The 21,089-nt window shown below is 34.5% G+C and overlaps 2 protein-coding genes across 2 annotated transcripts in view; one reads left to right on the top strand and one right to left on the bottom strand.

Moving 5' to 3' along the window:
- Positions 1–21,089, bottom strand: part of LOC308430898 (olfactory receptor 1174-like) — a gene marked incomplete at both ends in the record, with an annotated part of 71,911 nt that overhangs the window by 17,658 nt on the left and 33,164 nt on the right. The window lies entirely within an intron of this gene.
- Positions 15,965–16,900, top strand: LOC308430827 (olfactory receptor 7E24-like; the record flags this gene model as incomplete). The annotated part of the gene is made up of 1 exon (XM_080930126.1): positions 15,965–16,900. One exon carries the CDS (start codon positions 15,965–15,967, stop codon positions 16,898–16,900), a length of 936 nt encoding a protein of 311 aa, XP_080786252.1.

Here is a 21,089-nt window from a genome sequence, read left to right as displayed (position 1 = left end):
ACCTTCAGATTTGGAGAACACTTCACTAAGCCTACATCTGGAAGAAACCTAATATCCAAAACATATGAAGAACTCAAGAAGTTAAACTCCAAAACAACAAATAAACGAATTTAAAAATGGGGTAAAGAATTCAACAGTGAATTTACAACAGAATAATATTGAATGACTGAGAAGTACTTAAACAAATGTTCAACATCCTTGTCATTGGAGAAATGCAAATCAAAGCAATCCTGAGATTCCACCTCACAACAGTCACAATAGCTAAGATCAAAATTGCAGGTGACAACACAGGTAGGCAAGGATGTGGAGAAAGAAGTACACTCTTCCATTGCTGATAGAATTGCAAATTGGTACAACCACTCTGAAAATCAATTTGGAGGTTCCTCGCAAAATTAGAAGCAGTTCTACCTGAAGACACAGCTATACCACTCTTAAGTATATACTCAAAAATGTCCCTCAGAGACATGTGATCCACCATTTTTATAGTAGCCTTATTTGTATTATCCATAAGCAGGAAACAACCCAGATGTCTTTCAACTAAATACTGAAAATAAAAATCTTAATGAGTTATATATACTCACACCTTATACTTTGCAAAACAATTTAGTTCAAGTTTTCTACATATGTACAACAGTAAGGTGTCAGGAGAGGTGAAAATGTGCTTCAGAACTGAGATTGTAAAAGGTGACAAATATGGATCTATTTTTATATTTCTACATACAGACAACCAGTTAGGCTCACACCATTTTTTTGAAGATGATTTCTTTTTTCCATTGTATAATTTTGGCTTCTTTGTCAAAGATCATGTGTTTCTAAATATGTGGTTTTATTTGAGAGACTCCAATTCTATTCCACTGATCAATGTGTCTGTCTCTGCACCAATACAATGCAATTCTTATCACTATTCCTCTTTAGTAGAGCTTGAAGTTAGGGATGGTGATTCCCCCAGCCATTCTTTGATTGTTAAGTATTGTTCTTACTATTCTGGTTTGGGTTTTTTTCCCTTTCAAGGTGAATTTTAGAATTGCTCTTTCCATGTCTTTGAAAAATTGTGTTGGTATTTTTATGAGGATTGCATTGAATTTGTAGATTGCCTTTGGTAGGATGGCTGTTTTTGCTATGTTAATTCTGCCAATCCATGAAAAGGGGAGATCTCTTTATTTTCTGAAATCTTCTATTTCTTTCTTGAGGCTTGAAGTTATTTTCATACAAATATTTTGCTTGCTTGGTTAGAATTACCCCAAGATATTTTGTATTATTTGTGACTATTGTGAAGGGAGTTGTTTCCCTAGTTTCTTTCTTAGCCTGTTTATCATTTATATAAATGAAGGCTACTGATTTTATATATGGCCACTTTGCTAAAATTATTTATCAGCTGGAGAAGTTCTGTGGAAGAATATTGGGGGTCGCTTATATATACTATTATATCATCTGCAAATAGTGATACCTTTACTTCTTCTTTGTCAGTTTGTATCCCCTTGATCTTTTTTTGTTGTCTTATAGTTCTATCTAGCACTTCAAGTACTACACTGAATAATATGCACAGATAGGGCATCCTTGTTTTGTCCCTGGTTTTAGTGGGATAGATTCAAGTATCTCTCCACTTAATTTGATATTGGCTGTTGGTATGCAGTAAATTGCTTTTATTATGTTTATTTATAGGACTTGAATTCCTGATCTCTTCAATACTTTTACCACGAAGGTGAGTTGTGATTTATCAAATGCCTTTTCTGCACATAAAGAGACGATCATGTGAGTTTTTTCTTTGAGTTTGTTTATATGGTAGATCACTTTAGTGGATTGTCATATATTGAACTAAACTGATCATGGGGTAAAGCCTACTTGATTGTCAAGAATGATAATTTTGATTTAGTCTTGGATTCAATTTGAAATAGTTTTACTGAGTATTTGTACATCAATACTCATAAGTGAGATTGGTCTGAAGTTTTCATTTGTAGTTTGGTCCTTGTGTGTTTAGGTATGAAAGTAACTATGATTCATAGAATAAATTAGGTAGAGTACCTTCGGTTCCTATTTTCCAGAATAGTTTGAGGAATGTTGCTATTAGGTGTTTTTTGAAGGTCGGGTAGAATTCTACACTAAATCCATCTGATCCTGGCCTTTTTTGTTCCCCTGGTTAGTTAGTTGGGAGGTTTTTAATGACTTCTATTTTCTTATATTATATGGGCTTGTTTAGATAGTTCAAGTGCACGTTATTTAACTTAGGTATGCAGTATCTGTCTAGAAAAACATTCATTTAATCTAGATTTTTCAGTTTTATTGAGTATAGGCTTTTCTAGTAAGATATGATGATTTAAATTTTTTTCTTTCTGTTGTTATGTCTCCCTTTCATTTATGATTTTGCTATTTTGTATACTGCTTCTTGCCTCTTTAGTTTGTTTGGCTGGGGATTTATCTATTTTGCTTTCTCTCTCAAACAGCCTTTAGTTTTGTTGATTATTTGTACTGTTTTCTTTTTGTTTCTATTTGGTTGATTTCAGCCCTGATTTTGACTATTTCCTGCAATCTACTCCTCTTTGGTATGTTTGCTTCTTTTTGTTCTACAGCTTCCAGGTATGCTTTTAAGTTGCAAGTGTAAAATCTCTGTAATTTTTTCACCAGGGCACTTACTGCTATAAATTTTTGTCTTGTCATTTCTTTCATTGTACCTCATAAGTTTGAGTATGATGTGTCAACATATTTATTAAATTACAGAATCTCTTTAATTTCTTTCTTTATTTCTTTCTTGGCCATGTTATCACTGAGTAGAGATTTGTTTAGTTTCCAAGTGTATGCAAGTTTGTTTATGCAGTTTTTGAGGACCAGTCTTAGGTCATGGTGATATGATATAATGCATGGGATTATTTCACATTTCTTGTATCAGATAAGGCCTGTTTTACTAATTAAATGGTTGATTTTGGAGAAAGTACCATGAGGTGCTGAGAAGTTATACTCTTTAGTTTTAGGGTGAAAATGTTCTGTAGTTTTCTATTAAATTCTTTTTGTTTTAACCACTATTAGTTTCACTCTGCTTCTGTCTAGTTTCTGTTTTAATGACCTGTCCATTGGTGAGGGTGGAGTGTTGAAATCTCCACTTTTATTGTGTGGAATTAATGTGTTTTTTGCTTTTGTAAAGTTTTTTTCTAAGAATGTAGGTGCCCTCACATTTAGGGCATATATGTACAGAATTGCGACTTTCTCTTTGTGAATTTTCCCTTTGATGAATATGACGTGTCTTTCCTCATCACACTTGATAAGTTTTGGTTGAAAGTCTATGTTGTTAGATATTTGGATGGCAACTCCAGCTTGTTTCTTGGAACTGTTTGCTTGAAAGACCTTTTCCCATCCTTTTACTCTGAGATATTATCTGTCATTGCTATTGAGGTGTTTTTATTCTATGTAGCAAAATGCTGGATCTTGTTTACATATCCAGTTTGTTAGTTTATGTCTTTTTATAGGTGTTGAATTCATTAATATTTAGGTATATTAAAGACAGATGCCCATTCTTGTTATATTTGTTTTTATAGGTAGCTTTATGTGCTTGTGGTTCTCTCCTTTTGGGTTTGTTGTGAGATGCTTAATGTCTTGTCTTTGGTACAGAGACCTCTCTTGTGTTGGAAGTTTCCTTTCAGGATCCTCTGTAGAGCCGTATTATTGGACAGATGCTGTTTGACTTTGGTTTTGTCCTGGAATATTTTGGTTTCTCTATCCACATTGATTCAGAGTTTGGCTTGATATAGTAGCCTTGGCAGGCATTTGTGTTCTCTTAGTGTCTGTATGATGTCTGACCAGGCTCTTCTTGCTTTTAGTGTCTCTGTTGAGAAGTTTAGTGTAATTCTGATAGGTCTACCTTTATATGTTACTTGGCCCTTTTCTGTTGCAACTTTTAACATTCTTTCTTTGCTCTGTGAATTTAGTTTTTTTTAATATGTGAAGACAAGATTTTCTTATCTGGTCCCATTTGTTTGGTGTTCTATAGGCTTCTTGCACCTTTAAAGCCATCTCTTTCTTTAGTTTGGGGAAGTATTCTTCTATGGCTTTGTTGAAGATGTTTTCATGTCCCTTGAGCTGGGAATCTTCATTTTCCTCTATTTCAAATATTCTTAGACTTGGTATTTTCATTGTGTCCTGAATTTCTTGAATGTTTTTATTAGGAGTTTTATACATTTTGTATTTCCTTTGATGGTTGTGTCAATCTCTTCTATGTTATCTTGTTCACCTGAGATTCTTTATTCTATCTCTTGTATTCTGTTGGTGATGCTTATACCTGTAATTCCTGATCTATTTCCTACTTTTATCATCTCCAGATTTACCTTCATTTAGGTTTTCTTTATTCTTTCTAATTCCATTTTTATTTTTTTGTCAGCTCTAGTAAATATTTTCACCTGTTTGATTGTGTTTTCCTGTTTCTCTTTGAGGGGTTTATTTGTTTTATTTTTTAAGGCTTCTATCTGTTTAACTGTGCTTTCATGCATAATAATCAAAACACCAAGTGCCCAAAGAAAAGAAAAAATACTAAAAGCAGTAAGGGAAAAAGGTCAGGTAACATATAAAAAAGGAAAGAGAACTTCAGACCAATCTCACTTATGAACATTGATGCAAAAATACTCAACAAAATCCTTGCAAAACAAATCCAAGAACACATCAAAATCATCATTCAACATGACCAAGTAGGCTTCATTCGTGGGATGCAGGGATGGTTTAATATAAGGAAATTCATCAATGTAATCCACCATATAAACAAACTCAAAGAACAAAACGAGAAGGTCATCTCACTAGATGCTGAGAAAGCATTTGACAAAATTCAACACCCCTTCATGTTAAAAGTCCTGGAAAGAACAAGAATTCAAGGTCCATACTTAAATATAATAAAAGCAATATACCGCAAACCAACAGCAAACATGAAACTTAATGGTGGGAAACTTTACGCAATACCACTAAAATCAGGGACTGGACAAGGCTGCCCACTCTCCCCCTACCTATTCAACATAGTACTGGAAGTCCTGGATGGAGCAATTAGACAGAAAAAGGAGATCAAGGGGCTACAAATCAGAAAGGAAGTAATAAAAACATAACTCTTTGCAGATGACATGATAGTGTACTTAAGTGACCCTACAAATTCCACCAGAGAATTCCTACAGCTGATAAGCAAGTTCAGCAAAGTGCCTGGATACAAAATTAACTCAAACAAATCAGTAGCCTTCTTATACTCAAAGGAAAATATGTGAAGAAAGAAATTAGGGAAAAGGTACCCTTCACAATCATCACAAAAACATGAAATACCTTGGTGTGACTCTAACTAAGCAAGAGAAGGACCTGTATTACAAGAACTTCAAACCTCTAAAGAATGAAATTGAGGATGATCTCAGAAAATGGAAAGATCTCCCATGCTCTTGGATTGGAAAGATCAACATTTTAAAAATGGCCATCCTATTAAAAGCAATCTACAGATTCAATGCAATTCTTATCAAAATTCCAACCCAGTTCTTCACTGAATTGGAAAGATCAATGTGGAATTTCACATAGAATTAGAAAAGACCTAGAATAGCCAAATCCATCCTCTACAATAAGAAAACATCTGCGGGAATCACTATCCCTGACCTCAAGCTGTATTACAAGGCAATTGTGCTGAAAACTGCATGGTACTGGTACAGATATAGGCATGTGGATCAATGGAATAGAATAGAAGATCCAGAAATGAGCCCTCATGTATATGGTCACCTGATTTTTGACAAAGGAGTCGTAAACATTCAATGGAACAAGGACAGCCTATTCAACAAATGGTGCTGGTCTAACTGGCACTGAGCATGCAAAAGAATGAAAATAGACCCTTCCTTATCTCCTAGTACAAAGCTAAAGTGTAAGTGGATCAAAGATCTCCACATTAAACCAGATACACTGAAACTATTAGATAAGAAAGTAGGGAAACCTTAGAACACATAGGCACAGGAGAAAATTTTCTGAACCAAACACCAATGGCTCAAGCTCTAAGGTCAAAGATTAACAAATGGGTCTTAATGAGATTGCAAAGTTTCTGTAAGGCTAAGGACATTGTCAAGAAAACCAAACGGCAGCCAAAAGAATGGGAAAAGATCTTTACCAACTCCACATCAGATAGAGGCCTAATATAAAAGTTATACAAATAACTCAAAAAGCTAGACACCAGAGACATCAAATTATCCTATTAAAAATGTGGTACAGAGCTAAACAAAATGTTCTCAGTTGAGGAATATTGAATGGCTGAGAAACATTTGAGGAAGTGCTTGACATCCTTAGCCATCAGGGAAATGCAAATCAAAACAACCCTGAGATTCCACCTCATACCAGTCAGATTGGCCAAGATCCAAAACTCAGATGACAGCAGATGCTGGCGAGGCTGCGGAGAAAGAGGAACACTTCTCCACTGTTGGTGGGGTTGCAAACTAATATAACCACTCTGTAAATCAGTCTGGTGATACCTCAGAAACTTGGACATAGTACTACCCGAAAACCCAGCTATTCCACTTCTGGGCATATACCCCAGAGACACTTTAATACACAACAAATTTATATGCACCACAATGTTTATAGTAGCTCTATTTATAATAGCCAGAAGGTCGAAGGAATCCAGATGTCCTTCAGAAAATGAATCGATACAAAAATTGTGATACATTTACACAATTGAATACTACTCAGCCACCAGAAACAATGACTTAACCAAATTCTTAAGAAAATGGCTGCATCTAGAGAATATCATCCTGAGTGAGATAACCCAATCACAAAAGAACAGACATAATATGCAGTCACTGATATTGGGATGCTAAACCTGTAGGCTTGCCCTGACCCAGAAACAACACACAGAGTTTAAGAAGTCCAAGAACAAAAGAAAACTAAACAAAAAAAATAGTCATGCTCAAGCCTTACCCACGAAGAATACGTTGACAAATTCCGGGTTGTACCCTGTATTACATGTACTGTCTGCTCATTGTAAAAAAATTTTTTTTACACACCAAGAAAACTTTGACTATTTCCAGGTTGCATCTTGTTTTACATGTACATTATGCTCATTGTTACTGGTGGGATCTTTATCACACTATCAAACCTTTCAAAAAAAACAAGTACTTACAAAAATGTATTATATAATTTTATGCAAAAAATGCTTAAAATCTGTACATTTATCTTTGTTTGTAAAATAAAGTTGTTAAAAAAATTAAAAAAAAAAGAAATGATAGAAAGTGTATTTGTAAAATGGAAACCAGTGCTATTTTTGTAGTGTTATTTGTACATAGAGTAAGTCAATTAGCATAATAATTGTATTTTACTTGTTTTGAAATTCAAATTTATATCTTTCTGGAGATAGTGTGTCTGCTCCAGTGTCCGGTATATATATATTCTTTGCTTCCTGAAGTGTCCTTGCTCTTAGGAACTATAAAGAACTCAATTTTCCAAAAGAAGGTCAGAAATAAATATTATAAAATATTTACATCTGTTAAAAAAAAAGTTTCCTAACTGAAAGAAAGTGATGACCACAAATATACAAGAGACCTACAGACCCCCAAATAGATTGAACCAGAAAAGAAATTCTTTATGACATTTAAGAGTTAAAAAATATCTTCAAAACAAAGAAAGTATACTAAAAGCAGTAAGGGTAAAAGGACAGGTAACATATAAAGTGAGACAGATAAGAATTACATCACACTTTTATACAGAGACTATGAATGCCAGAAGATCCTGGAGTGATGTCATACATACTCTAAGAGAAAACAAATGCCAGCCCAGGCTACTATATCCACCAAACCCTCAATTACCATAGATGAATACACCAAAATATTCCAGGACAGAAACAAATTTACAAAATACCTAATCACTAACTGCTTGACAGCACAACTGAAAGCTCTAGAACAAATAGAAAGAGAAATGCCAGGGTGGTGAGGTGGGAGTAGGTGGGAGAGAGAGGAAACATCCTTATTGAAGCAGGGGAAGGGGGGATGAAAGAGGGAATACATAGAAAGGACAATAATATTTGAAATGTCAATACATAAAATATTCAATAATCAAATAAAAAAGACTTTAGGATAACAACATCCCAAAAGTGTAGTATATAATAAATAAAATAAATATAAATAAACTATATATTACAATGTAATTATACATTATATTAAAAATTGCTTTACAGACAATCATGCTGAGAAAGAAATTAGGGAAAATATTCCCTTCACAATAGTCACAAACAATATGAGAGACCTTGGTGTGACTCTAATCAAGCAAGTGAAAGACCTATATGACAAGGACTTCAAATCTCTGAAGAAGGAAATTGAAGAAGATCTCAGAAGATAAAAAGATCTCCCATGTTTGTAAATTGGAAGACTCAACATTGTAAAAATGGCCATCTTACCAAAGGCAATCTACAGATTCAATGCAATCCCCATCAAAATCTCAACTCAATTCTGCATATTTTGGAAAGAGCAATTTGCAAATTCATCTGGAATAACAAAAAACCTAAAATATTGAAATCCATCCTCAACAACAAGAAAATATCTGCGGGAATCAGCATTCCTGTCCTCAAGCTATATTACAAGGCACTTGTGCTAAAAACTGCATGATACTGGTACAGAGATAGGCAGGGTGATCAATGGAGAAGAATAGAAGATCCAGAAATGAACTCTCACACATATGGTCACTTGGTTTTTGACAAAGGAGCTGTAAACATTCAATGGAAAAAGGACAGCCTTTTCATCAAATGGTGTTGGTTCAACTGGCAGTCAACATGCAGAAAAATGAAAATAGACCCTTTCTTATCTCCTTGTACAAACCTCAAGTGCAAGTGGATCAAAGATCTACACATAAAACCAGGTACCCTGAAACTATTTGAAGAGAAAGTAGAGAATACCTTAGAACACATAGGCACAGGGGAAATTTCCTAAACAAAACATCATTGGTTTGTGCTCTAAGACCAAGGATGGGGAAAGGGGACTTAATGAGATTGCAAAGTTTCTGTAAGGCTAAGGACACTGTCAAGAAAACAAAATGGCAGCCAACAAATTGGGAAAAGATCTTTACCAACCCCACATCAGATAGAGCTCTAATATCCAATATACACAAAAAACTCATGAAGTTAGACACCAGAGAATCAAACAATCCTTCTTAAAAATGAGATACAGAGCTAAACAAAGAATTCTCAGTGGAAGAATCTCACATGGCTGAGAGCATCTAAAGAAGTGCTCGACATCATTAACCATCAGGGAAATGCAAATCAAAACAACCCTGAGCTTCCATCTCACACCAGTCCAAATGGCTAAGATCAAAAACTCAGATGCCAGCAGAGCTTTCTGGGGAGAGTATATGTTTATAAGCGTGTACATTCCACATGTGTTCTTATGCGACTGGGTTACCTCACTCAGGATGATAGTTTCTAGTTCCATTCATTTGCCTAGAAATTTCATGAAGTCATGGTTTCTAATATCTGAGTAGTACTCCACTGTGTAAATTGTGCACGCTTCGGTTTCCATTCATCTACTGAAGGACATCTGGTTTCTTTCCAGGGTCTGGCTATTATAAATAAGTCTGCTATAAACATGGTGGAGCATATGTTCTTGTTTTATGATGGAGCATCTGTGGTGTATATGCCCAGGAGTGGAATAGCTCTGTTTTTGTTGTTATGTCTCCCCTTTAATTTCTGACTGTATTTGGATAATCTTTGTCACCTCTAGTTAGTCTGGGTAAGGGTTTATCAAGCTTGCTGATTTTCTCAAAGAACCAGCTCCTGGCCCTGTCAATTCCTTGTATAATTCTTTTTGTTTCTCCTTGGTTGATTTCTGAACTGAGTTTGATTATTTTCTGTCGTCTATTGCTCTTGGGTGTATCTGCTTCTTTTTGTTCTAGCACTTTCAGCTGTTCCTTCAAGCTGCTATTGTATGTTCTCTCCAGTTTCTTTTTGGAGGCACTCAGAGCTATGAGTTTTCCTCTTAGTACTGCTTTCATTGCCTCCCATAGGTTTGGGAATGCTGTGTTTTCATTTTCATTAAATTCTAAACAATCCTCAATTTTTTATTTATTTCTTTTTTGACCATGTTATCATTAAATAGCACATTTTTCAGCTTTTGTGTGTATGTTGGCTTTTTGTTATCTTTCTTGTTATTAAAGACCAGCCTTAATCCATGGTGATCTGATTGGATGCATGGGAGTATTTCAATCTTCTTATATCTGTTGAGACTTGTTTTGTGAGCAACAGTATTGTCAATTTTTGGGGAGGTACTATGAGGTTCTGAAAAGAAAGTGTGTCCTTTTGTTTTAGGATGAAATGTTCTGTACATGTCTGTTAATTTCAATTGGTTCATCACTTCAACTAGTTTCACTGTGTTCTGTTCAGTTTCTGCTTTCATGAAGTGTCCATTGATGAGAGTACGGTGTTCATGTCTCCCACAATTTTGATGAGTAGTACAATACAGGCTTTGAGCTTTAGTAGGGTTTCTTTTATGAATGTGGGTGTTCTGGTACTTTTGTATTTGGGCCATAGATGCTCAGGATTGAGAATTCATCTTGATAGATTTTTCTTGTGATGAGCAAAAAGTGTCATTCCCTATCATTTTTTACTATGATTTCATTACACATTTTTTCCTGGGTCTTTTTGTTTTCTGAGCTTGGAGTTTTTTGTATTTCTTTTTTCCATAGTTTCCTAGATTTTATGGATTTTATTTGTGTTAGGAATATTTGAGATTTAAATTTTCTTTGACCAATCAATCAATTTTTTCTATAATGTATTTAAGGCCTAAGATTCATTGATTGATCTCTTATATTCTTTTCATGTCTGCAGATGTTTATCACTTGCCTATATTTTCCATTTCCATAATTCCCTGTTTGTGCTTTCTTTTTTCTGTCTATTTCCATTCTCAGGTCTTGAACAGTTTCTTTCATCTAGTTTGTTTGGATTTTTGTTTGTTTCTTTGTTTGTTTGTTTTCTTTAACTTAGATATTCTTCAAGGGATTTGTTGATATTTTTATCATTTTCTTTGGATTCTCTATTTCTTCAAGGAACTTTTTTCATTTTCCTTTAAGGAATTTTATCATACTCATAAAGTTAATTTTCAAGATCAGGTTATTGTGCTTCATCAGTGTTGCACTATTCAGGTCTTATTGTTGTAGAATAGCTCACCTTTAGTTTTCCTCGTTGCCTTAGTTTTTATTGATGTTGTTCTTTGTTTGGAATTTAGGTGTCTGGGTTTGGTATAATTATAGGTCTAGGTGCTGATTTTGAGTTTGTCCTTGCTGGATGAATTATTTTATTCCTTGGTTTCTGTTTTCTTTTTAGTCTTCTAATTTTGTGGCTTGGATTTTTGGTAGATGTCATGGCCTCTGATGGAGCAAGTAATTTCTGTCCAACTTAGATCTATGCTTCTGGGGGCTAGGTTGACTGTTGCTGCAGCAGAGAGTCACTGAATGAGTTGTGGTGGGATAAAGTGATGAGGAGAAGAGTAACAATTGTGTTTTCTTTATTGCTTCTATTTCTCTTTCTAGGTCTTAAATAGTTTCTCTAACCTATATTTTTTGTTTGGTTTGGTGATTTATTTGGTTGATTAGTTGGTTTGTTGACTAGTTGGTTTGGTTGTTTGTTATTTCTTCAATATTTGACGCTGAATGAATAAAGGAGGTCCACTGTGGGGTTGTCTATTTGTGGTTCTAGAAGCTGATTTGATATCTGGTCTAGCAGGGAGTCCCTGCCTGATTTCACCTATTTGCCTTTCTGGCTTGCTTGGCCTCCAAGTGTTCTTCAAACTGTTGTAGCCTATACTGTTCTTCTGACTGGGATGTCCTGCAACTCTTTTCTGACTGGCATAGTCTGCTAGTAGGCAGCAGGAATCTGCCTAAATTGGAATTCAAGGCATAACAGCGGGAGGAGAAACCAATGAAACAGGGTGGAGGACAAGGGAGTAGGTCTTTTGGAACCATATCTAGAGAATTGGGGCAATTTTTGGGGGCAGGTGAGTCATTCACCTGTTTTTATGACTGGCACAGTCTACACCTGGGCAGCAGGAGTTTCTTCAAGTTGTGGCCAAAGGGAGAACAGTGGGAAGAGACTCTGCTAGGGTTGGATAAGGAGCAGAGCTATAGAATAGATCTTTGGAAAAATAATCCAAAATCTAGGAAGTTAAGTAGTTCCAAAGGCAAGTGGATCACTCACCTGTACTTTGGGATGGCATGGTTCCTCCTGGGCAGTGAAAGTTCCCTCAAGTTGGGCCTGAGCACATAGAAGCAGAAAAATATGGCTGTTTCTTAAGTACCTTCAAATTTCTTCAATATTTCATATGTAAATGAGTTTCTTTGAAATGATCAGTCAGTGATTTAATGTGAAAAATAATTACATGCCTCTCTGATTCTTGATATTACAGTTTTATCTATTTGAGAGAATAATTCTATATAGAAAACATTGTTTTCATAGTAAGAGTTTTATTTTAAGTATACACATATTAAGAGTAAATACTGCATTTATAAATATTTGTTATAAGTACAAAGACAACTAGATATAGTCAATCATACCTATATGACTTTATATTTTGAAATAAAGTCAGGATAAGTGTGATTTTGAGGATGGAATAGGCCATCCAAGGATCTAAGGATAGGTAAGTTAAATAGATAAGGTTCTGCTTCAAGAACACATTGTAAACTACAAATAAATTCCCCAAAAACAATTTAAATTTTATAATATATAAACCTCATGGTCAGATAAACCCTTTGTTAGATACAGAGAAATGGAAAAGCATATATCTTAAAAATAAAATAATAGCTACATGTAAACCATCCATTTATTTTGGTACATATATGTCTGGCTGACAAAATGACTATGTTAAATATATGTTATTGATTGTTTATTTTTTAATCTTTTCTATTTTGAAGACTTGGCTTTCTTAATATCCTTCAAGAGATTTGGAAAATGTTTGTTTGCCTGTCCTTCTTTTCTTCAAGGAATGTACCGAAGCACAAACATGTAATGAATCTTGTGTCTGAATTCTATCTCCTTGGAATCTCATAAGATTTAGAATTATAGCTCACAGGTCCAGTATCCTAGACAAATACATATATGAATTAGTTTATAATTTAGCACAAATAAAGCTGGATTTAGTAGTTATATGTTGGCTACAAGAAGGCTCAGTAGAAAAATCTGTTCCATTATTATCATGAAATCCTCTAGTTTTGCAGACCAATAAAAAAATAATTGACATAATTTTAGTTATGAGGATGGTGAATTTGTAAATGACAACATGAATATTTTTACCTATGCTTTGAAAAAAAAGTTGTCAAAAAAGTTCTGAATAGACACTCTGCTAACACAGTGTCACCTCAAACATGAAGCATCTTTTCCAGTATATTTTGGATTAAAAGGATGGAGCATAAGGGCAGATTTATAAATCCTACCTTTTAATACATTAGATTCATAACTTGAAATTTTCATAATCATTTCAATATTGTAATAGTAATATAAAAATTACTGTGTTAATATTTCTTTCTGTATAAGAAAATGAAATGTTTCCGATGTATCATGTTGATTCTTTCACAACAATGAGAATAAACTTGATGCAATTAAAGTGTATAATATGTTTATAGTCATAAGTATATTATAGTATATTGTCTCCATATGTAAGTGCCACTTGATTAGAAATAACTGTTCTACCTAGACAGGCCCAAAGTTAGGAATCTATTTCCTTGTAGCATAAATTTCTGAATCAGATTTGTGCCAAGTTCCTGACAATTAGTAAAATCAAAAGAGTTAAAATTTTAATGTACATGGAACCACAAAAACAAATTTATACAAAATAGTTTAACCTATGTACAGAGAGCCAACAGCCATACTCTGGCTATTCACTTTCTCCTGTTCTTCTACAATTAATATGAATTCTGTAGAGATTAATACAACATGGTCCCATTTGTATAATTATGAGTTCTTGCACTGAACTTCTAAGATCATAGAATGGTCCGTAATAAGCTTTAGATGTTTCTGACCGTATTTATATCTATCCTGGAGACAGAAAGTAGCCTTTATCTGAAAGTAGGTTGGTTTTGAATCTTCATTGTCTCTTCATGATTCAGAATAACAGTGGCTTGACTGAATAAGTGCTGAGAGATGGTAGATATGAAAAGGATTATTAATATTTTCAAACCTGACGGTGTATAGTAGGGAATAATAGTGATAGAACCTATTTTATTATGACATCTATGCCACTTTAATTGAGGTATCAGACACCTTATTCAATTTGGTTTTCACCAACTCTGGCTCTATGATGCATGGGTATATCAAAATTAGTAACCTATAAGAGAATATCCAGATTTCAAATTTTGTATTCATACTTCATTAAACTTTAAAATAAGTTTGCGTATTTTAGATATTTAAAAATGTCCCATTATCATTGTATATTGTTACTACCAGTAATTATAATGCATCATATCTACAAAAATATTCAAACTCACAGTAATATATGTACCTAAACTAACACATTTTGAAGGCCTAAAATCTGACTTCTGATATTTGAATTAATGGTATCAGTACGATAAAAATGTGGATATGTGAAAAAATCCAGTTAAATATATTGACTAATGAGACTGAGTACTGCTTGTTATTTTCCTAAAACATTTTTTTAATGTATATATACAGTAACCATAGAAAGTAGGTATTAATGATATGTGTCCTGTATGTTGGGAAACTGATATTATTTGTAAGTAATTTAATTTACCTTTTATTCTTTTATCTTTTGCACATGTCCTTTAATGGGGTTAAATTAGCTCATGTACTTTATGTTGTTTACCTTTCCTCATTCATACACTATGAGCTGACAAAATAATGAGCTCTGCTTTCTTTAGTACAGATGAAGAGGAAAGTAGGTAATCCTGTGCACATCAGCCAAAGTGTGCATGAAGTCTATTAGTTAGAAATAAGAGGGTTTGAACGTTGGCTCGGTGGCTTTTCTTTATTCTGAGGATTTTAAGTATGAATCACGGGTCTTAGAGTAAGACAAATATGACAATGCTGACACAGAACACAAGGTTGAGTTTCTAAAAATCAGGTGGCATATTATCTGTTTTGATACAAATAAACTTATATAAGTTCTTGTTTTAATCTCCAAAAATATGTCATATAATTTGCATTTTTATTTAACCAGGAATAATGAATTTCAATGCTACATTTGTTGTCAAAGATATAATTATCTTCAACTATTAAACTTTCATGTAAATTTGAAAATTATCAACGCCAAAGCTGTAAGTTGCATATTAAATGATTTAAAAATCATCTACCTAAGAGGTAAGTAAGAATGATGCTTAATTCCTGGGGGTAACTGGCATACTACAGTGTTTAAAAGTATAAATTACGATCTTTATTTTAAAGAAATATTAACTTCCTACGTACCCATACTGTCTCAAACTTTTTCTGTTATTCTCAAAAACATATATCAATTTAAAATTTTGTTGTGATATATTTGGTCAACACAATATTGGATTTAAAATTATGTTTTAAGTGTAGCATGAACTTTGACCGTGTTCATTCCTTAACACATTTTCTGCTTATCTCCCCTCTCAATGTGTCCATCTCCATTTCTAAAATAATAGGTCTTCTAGATTTTTTGCTGCCTCAATATCCCAGGCATAGATTTTACAAGACTTAAATGATGATATGACTGTATCAAATAATTTAATGTTCAAATTGTGCTTTCCACTCTTGAAACATATATGGATGGACTATATATATATATATATATTCTTCTAAGCTGGCTCATATGCATGTGTTAAAATTATTTTGTGTACCTGAGGAAGGGACTAACACACAAAACAATAATGAAATAATTCAAAGATTATCTTTGTAGAAACCATCAATACTTCTGTATTTATATGGAAAACTTTAAATGGAGGTATTTGTACTCAAATTGTTTAGAGTTCAAAGTGATTTTATAGTTGACTCACTTATTTTGCAATTATTTCTTTTCTTTGTAAAAGGATAGTGATGAAAATAAAAATGAAAAACACAACACATGTTTCACAATTTTATCTTCTGAAAGTATCTGATGATCCAGAACTGCAGCCCGTTTTGTGTGGATTACTCCTATCCATGTACCTGATATCAGTGCTTGGAAACCTGCTCATCATCCTGACTGTTAGCTCATTCTCCAACCTCCACACTCCTATGTATTTCTTCCTCTCCATTCTGTCCTTGGCTGACATTGGCTTCATTTCTACGACAGTTCCGAACATGCTTGCAGAGCTTCAAATCCAAAATCCAGCCATATCCTATGTGGGCTGCCTGACTCAGATGTCACTTTTTATAATTTTTGCATGTATGGATAGTATGCTTCTGACTGTGATGGCATATGACAGGTTTGTGGCCATCTGTCATCCCCTGCATTATGCAATAATTATGAACTCTTGTCGCTGTGGCATGTTAGTTTTAATTTCCCTTTTAGCTAGCCTTTTTGAATCCCTGCTTCACAATTTGGTTGCCTTACAATTTAAGTGTTTCAAAGATGTGGCAATTGCTAATTTCTTCTGTCACCCTTCTCAACTTCTAAATTTAGGCTGCAACAACACATTTAATAATAACATACTGATGTATGTTATTGGTGTCATACTAGGTGTTTTTCCTTTATCGGGGATCCTTATCTCATACTTTAAAATCATTTCTTCTATTCTGAGAATAACCTCTTCTAGTGGCAGGTATAAAGCTTTCTCTACCTGCGGGTCTCACCTGGCAGTGGTATGCTTATTTTATGGAACAGGGCTTGGAGAGTATTTTGGTTCACTTTTGTCTCATTCTTCTGGAAACAATGTGGTGGCCTCATTAATGTACACTGTGGTCACTCCCATGCTGAATCCTTTCATCTACACTCTGAGGAATCAAGACATTAATGATTGCCTAAAAAGGCTCCATCTCTGTACTGTTTAATCACAGACCCAATGAACTTAACTTGATAGGTTGGAAAAAATTGTTTTCTTTTACTGAATATTTTTTATTCACATTACAAATGTTAGTTTCCCCTCCACAAACCCTCTATCTCCTCCCCTTTTTTTTTCTTCTATGAGGATGTTCCCCCACCTACCCACCCACTCCCCACAGCCTCCCTGCCCTGTAATTTCCCAGTACTAAGGCATTGAACCTCCACAGGACCAAGGGCCTTTCCTCTCATTGCAGCCTAACAAGGTCATCTTTTGTTACATATGCAGCTAGAGGTATTGGTCCCTCCATGTATACTGTTTGGTTTGTGGTTTAGTCCCTGGTAGTTCTAGGAGGATCTAGTTGGTTGATATTGTTGTTCTTCCTTTGAGGTTGCAAACTCTTCAGGTCCTTCAGTCCTTTCTCAAACTCCTCCATTGCGAATGCCTTTCTCAGTCCAAAGTGGGCTCTGAGCATCTACCTCTGTATTTCTCAGGCTCTGGCAAAGCCTCTCAGGTGACAGCTTTATCAGGCTCCTGTCAACATGTACTTCTTGGCATCCACAATATTGTTTAAGTTTGATGACTGTATCTGGGATGGATCCCCAGGTGGGGTAGTCTCTGGATGGCCTTTCCTTCAGTCTCTGCTCCATACTTTGTCTCCAAATGTTCTCCTGTGAATATTTTCTCCCTTTTAAGAAGGACTGAATCCTCCACACTTTGGTCTTCCTTCTTGTTAAGCTTCATGTGATCTGTGAATTGTATCGTGGATATATTTTAATAACTAACCACCAAGAATTGTGCATTGTTTCCATGATCTTTCTAAAGCTTGATGAATTTTAATCATTATTATCTATCAGCAACAAAATAGTACTTGACTAGCGTGGCAATAGAGTAATTAATTTGTATATTTGCTTCTTTAATAACTTGTTTAGTTAAAGCAAGGTATTAAAATACAGGCTGAACTGGAGTTTCTGTATCTGAATCTGGTTCCTAAATGCTACAATTAATGTGTGTGCCACAACACCCAATTGAATTTAATAGTTTTTAAATTTCCCAAAATCCAGTTACGAAGAAAAATTAAATATATGGGTTAAATTATAAAGGTTGCTGAAAATTGTGAATATCACCAAACTAAGCCCCCTGAAATTGACACAGACATGTTTTTTCTATGAACATCTTATATTATGAATATTAAAAAACCAGTAGACACTGGAGAAATTAACCCCATTTATATAATTACAATAATTTTAATTGAACAACTTTTTTAAAAAAAATAAATGTACAGATTTTAATCATTTATGCATAAAAGTATACAAATATATTTTTGTCAGTGCTTGATTTTTTTTAAAGGTTTGATAATGTCCATTACTGTTATTACTAGTTAAAATGAGCATAAAGTACATGTAAATCAAGATGTAACTTGGAATTAGTCAAGGTTTTCATGGTGTGTAAAGATTAAGCATAATGGTTTTTCATTTTCTTTTTCTTTTTGAAATTCACATACTCTTTGAGTTGTTTCTGGGGTGTTCAGTGCTTTCTGGGGTTAGTATCCAATTATCAGTGACTGCATATTATGTCTGTTATTTTGTGACTGGGTTACCTCACTCAGGATGATATTCTCTAGATACATCACTTTTCTTAGAATTTCATAAAGTCATTGTTTCTGATCGCTGAGTAGCACTCCATTGTGTAAATATACTACAATTTTTGTATTCATTCATTTACTGAAGGACATCTGGGTTCTTTCCAGGTTCTGACTACTATAAATACTTCTGCTATGAACATTGTGGTGCACGTGTCTTTGTTGTATGTTGGAGCTTCTCTGGGGTATATGCCCAGAAGTGGAATACTTGGCTCTTCAGGTAGTAATATTTCCAATTTTGTGAGGAATTGCCAGACTGATTTCCAGAGTAGTTGCACTAAGTTACAATGTCACCAACAGTGGAGAAGTGTTACTCTTTCTCCACATCCTCGCCAGCATCTGTTGTAATCTGAGTTTTGGATCTTGGCCATTCTGACTGGTGTGAGGTGGAATCTCAGGGTTGTTTTGATTTGCATTTCCCTGATGGCTAATGATGTGCAGCACTTCCTTAGATGCTTCTCAGCCATTCAATATTCCTCAATTGAGAACATTTTGCTCAGCTCTGTACTGCATTTTTAATAGGGTTGTTTGATTCCCTAGTGTCTAGCTTCTTGACTTCTCTGTATACCTTGGATATTAGGCCTCTATCTGGTGTGGGATTGGCAAAGATCTTTTCCCAGTCTGTTGGCTGCTGTTTTGTTTTCTTGACAGTGTCCTTACCCTTAGAGAAACTTTGCAATCTCATTAAGTTCTATTTGGTAATATTTGACCATAGAGCGTGAGCCATTGATGTTCTGTTCAGGAAATTTTCTCCTATGCCTATGTGTTCTAAGGTTTTTCCCAACTTTCTCTTTTAATAATTTTAGTGTACCTGGTTTCATGTGGAGATATTTGATCCACTTGAACTTGAGCTTTGTACAAGGAGATAAGAAAGGGTCTATTTTCATTCTTCTACATGTTGAGTGCCAGTTGGACCAACATCATTTGTTAAACAGGCTATCTTTTTCCATTAATATTTACAGCTTTTTTTGTCAAAACTCAAGTGATCATATGTATGTGGGCTCATTTCTGGATCTTCTATTCTATTCCATTGATCCACATGCCTATCTCTGTACGAGTACTATAGTTTTTAGCAAAATTACCTTGTAATATAGCTTGAGGTAAGGGATAGTGATTCCCACAAATGTTTTCTTGTTGTTGAGGATGGTTTTCACTATTCTAGGTCTTTTGTTATTCCATATGAAATTGCACATTGATCTTTCCAACTCTATGAAGAATGGGGTTGGAATTTTGATGGGGATTGCATTAAATCTGTAGATTGCTTTTTGTAAGATGGCCATTTTTACCTTGTTCATCCTTACAATTCAAGAGCGTGGAAGATTTTTCCATCTTCTGAGATCTTCTTCAATTTTCTTCATTAGAGGTTTGAAGTTCTTGTAATACAGATACTTCTCTTGCTTAGGTAGAGTAACACCAATGTATTTCATATTGTTTGTGACTATTGTGAGAGGTATCTTTTCCCTAGTTTCTTTCTCCACTTGTTTGTCCTTTGAGTAGAGGAAAGCTATTGATTTGTTTGAGTTAATTTGATATCCAGCCTACTTGCTGATCTTTAGTAGCAGCTGTAGAAGTTGTACTATGGAACTTTTGGGGTCACTTAATTACATTATCATGTCATCTGCAAAGAGTGATATTTTTAATTATTCCTTTCCAATTTGTATCACTTTGATTTCCTTTTGCTGTCTAATTTCTCCAGCCAGGACTTCCAGTACTATGTTGAATAGGTAGGGGAAGAGTGGGAAGCCTTTTCGAGTTCCTGATTTTAGTGGGATTGCTTCAAGTTTTTCACCATTAAGTTTGATGTTGGCTGTTGGTTTGCTGTATATTGCTTTTATTATTTTTAGGTATGGATTTTGGATTCCTGTACTTTCCAGAACTTTTAACATGAAGGGGTGTTGAATTTTGTCATATGCTTTGTAAGCATCTAGTGAGTTGACAATGTGATTTTGTTCTTTGAGTTTGTTAATATGACGGATTACATTGATGGATTTCCTTATATTAAAGCATCCCTGCATCCAAGGGATGAAGCCTACATGGTCATGGTGAATGATTGTTTTGATGTGTTCTTGGATTCAGTTTGCAAGGATTTTGTTGAGTATTATTGCAATAGTGTTCATAAATGAGATTGGTCTGAAGTTCTATTTCCTTGTAGGGTATTTCTGTGTTTTAAAAACGAGGGTTATTGTAGCCTCCAAAAATGAGTTAGGTAGTGTTTCATCTGACTCTATTTTGTGGAATAGTTTGGAGAGTATTGGTGTTAAGTCTGCAATAAATGTCTGATAAAATTCTGCACTGAACCGGTCTGGACATGGACTTTTTTGGTCGGGAAGATTTTGATGACTTCTTCTATATCTCTAGTGGTTATGGGATTATTTAGATAGTTTACCTGGCCCTGGTTTAACTTTAGAATCTTGTATCTGTCTAGGAATTCGTCTATTTCCTCCAGATTTTCCACTTTGTTTAGTATAGGCTTTTGTAGTAGAATCTGATGATTTCTTGAATTTCTACACTGTCAGTTGTTATGTCTCCACTTTCCTTTCTGATTTTGTTAATTTGT

The sequence above is a fragment of the Micromys minutus genome (assembly GCF_963924665.1).
Source record: "Micromys minutus genome assembly, chromosome: 16".
In the NCBI taxonomy this organism is placed as follows: domain Eukaryota; kingdom Metazoa; phylum Chordata; class Mammalia; order Rodentia; family Muridae; genus Micromys; species Micromys minutus.
Note: the sequence above shows the minus strand (reverse complement) of the source record. Positions and strands in the feature narration are given on the sequence as shown.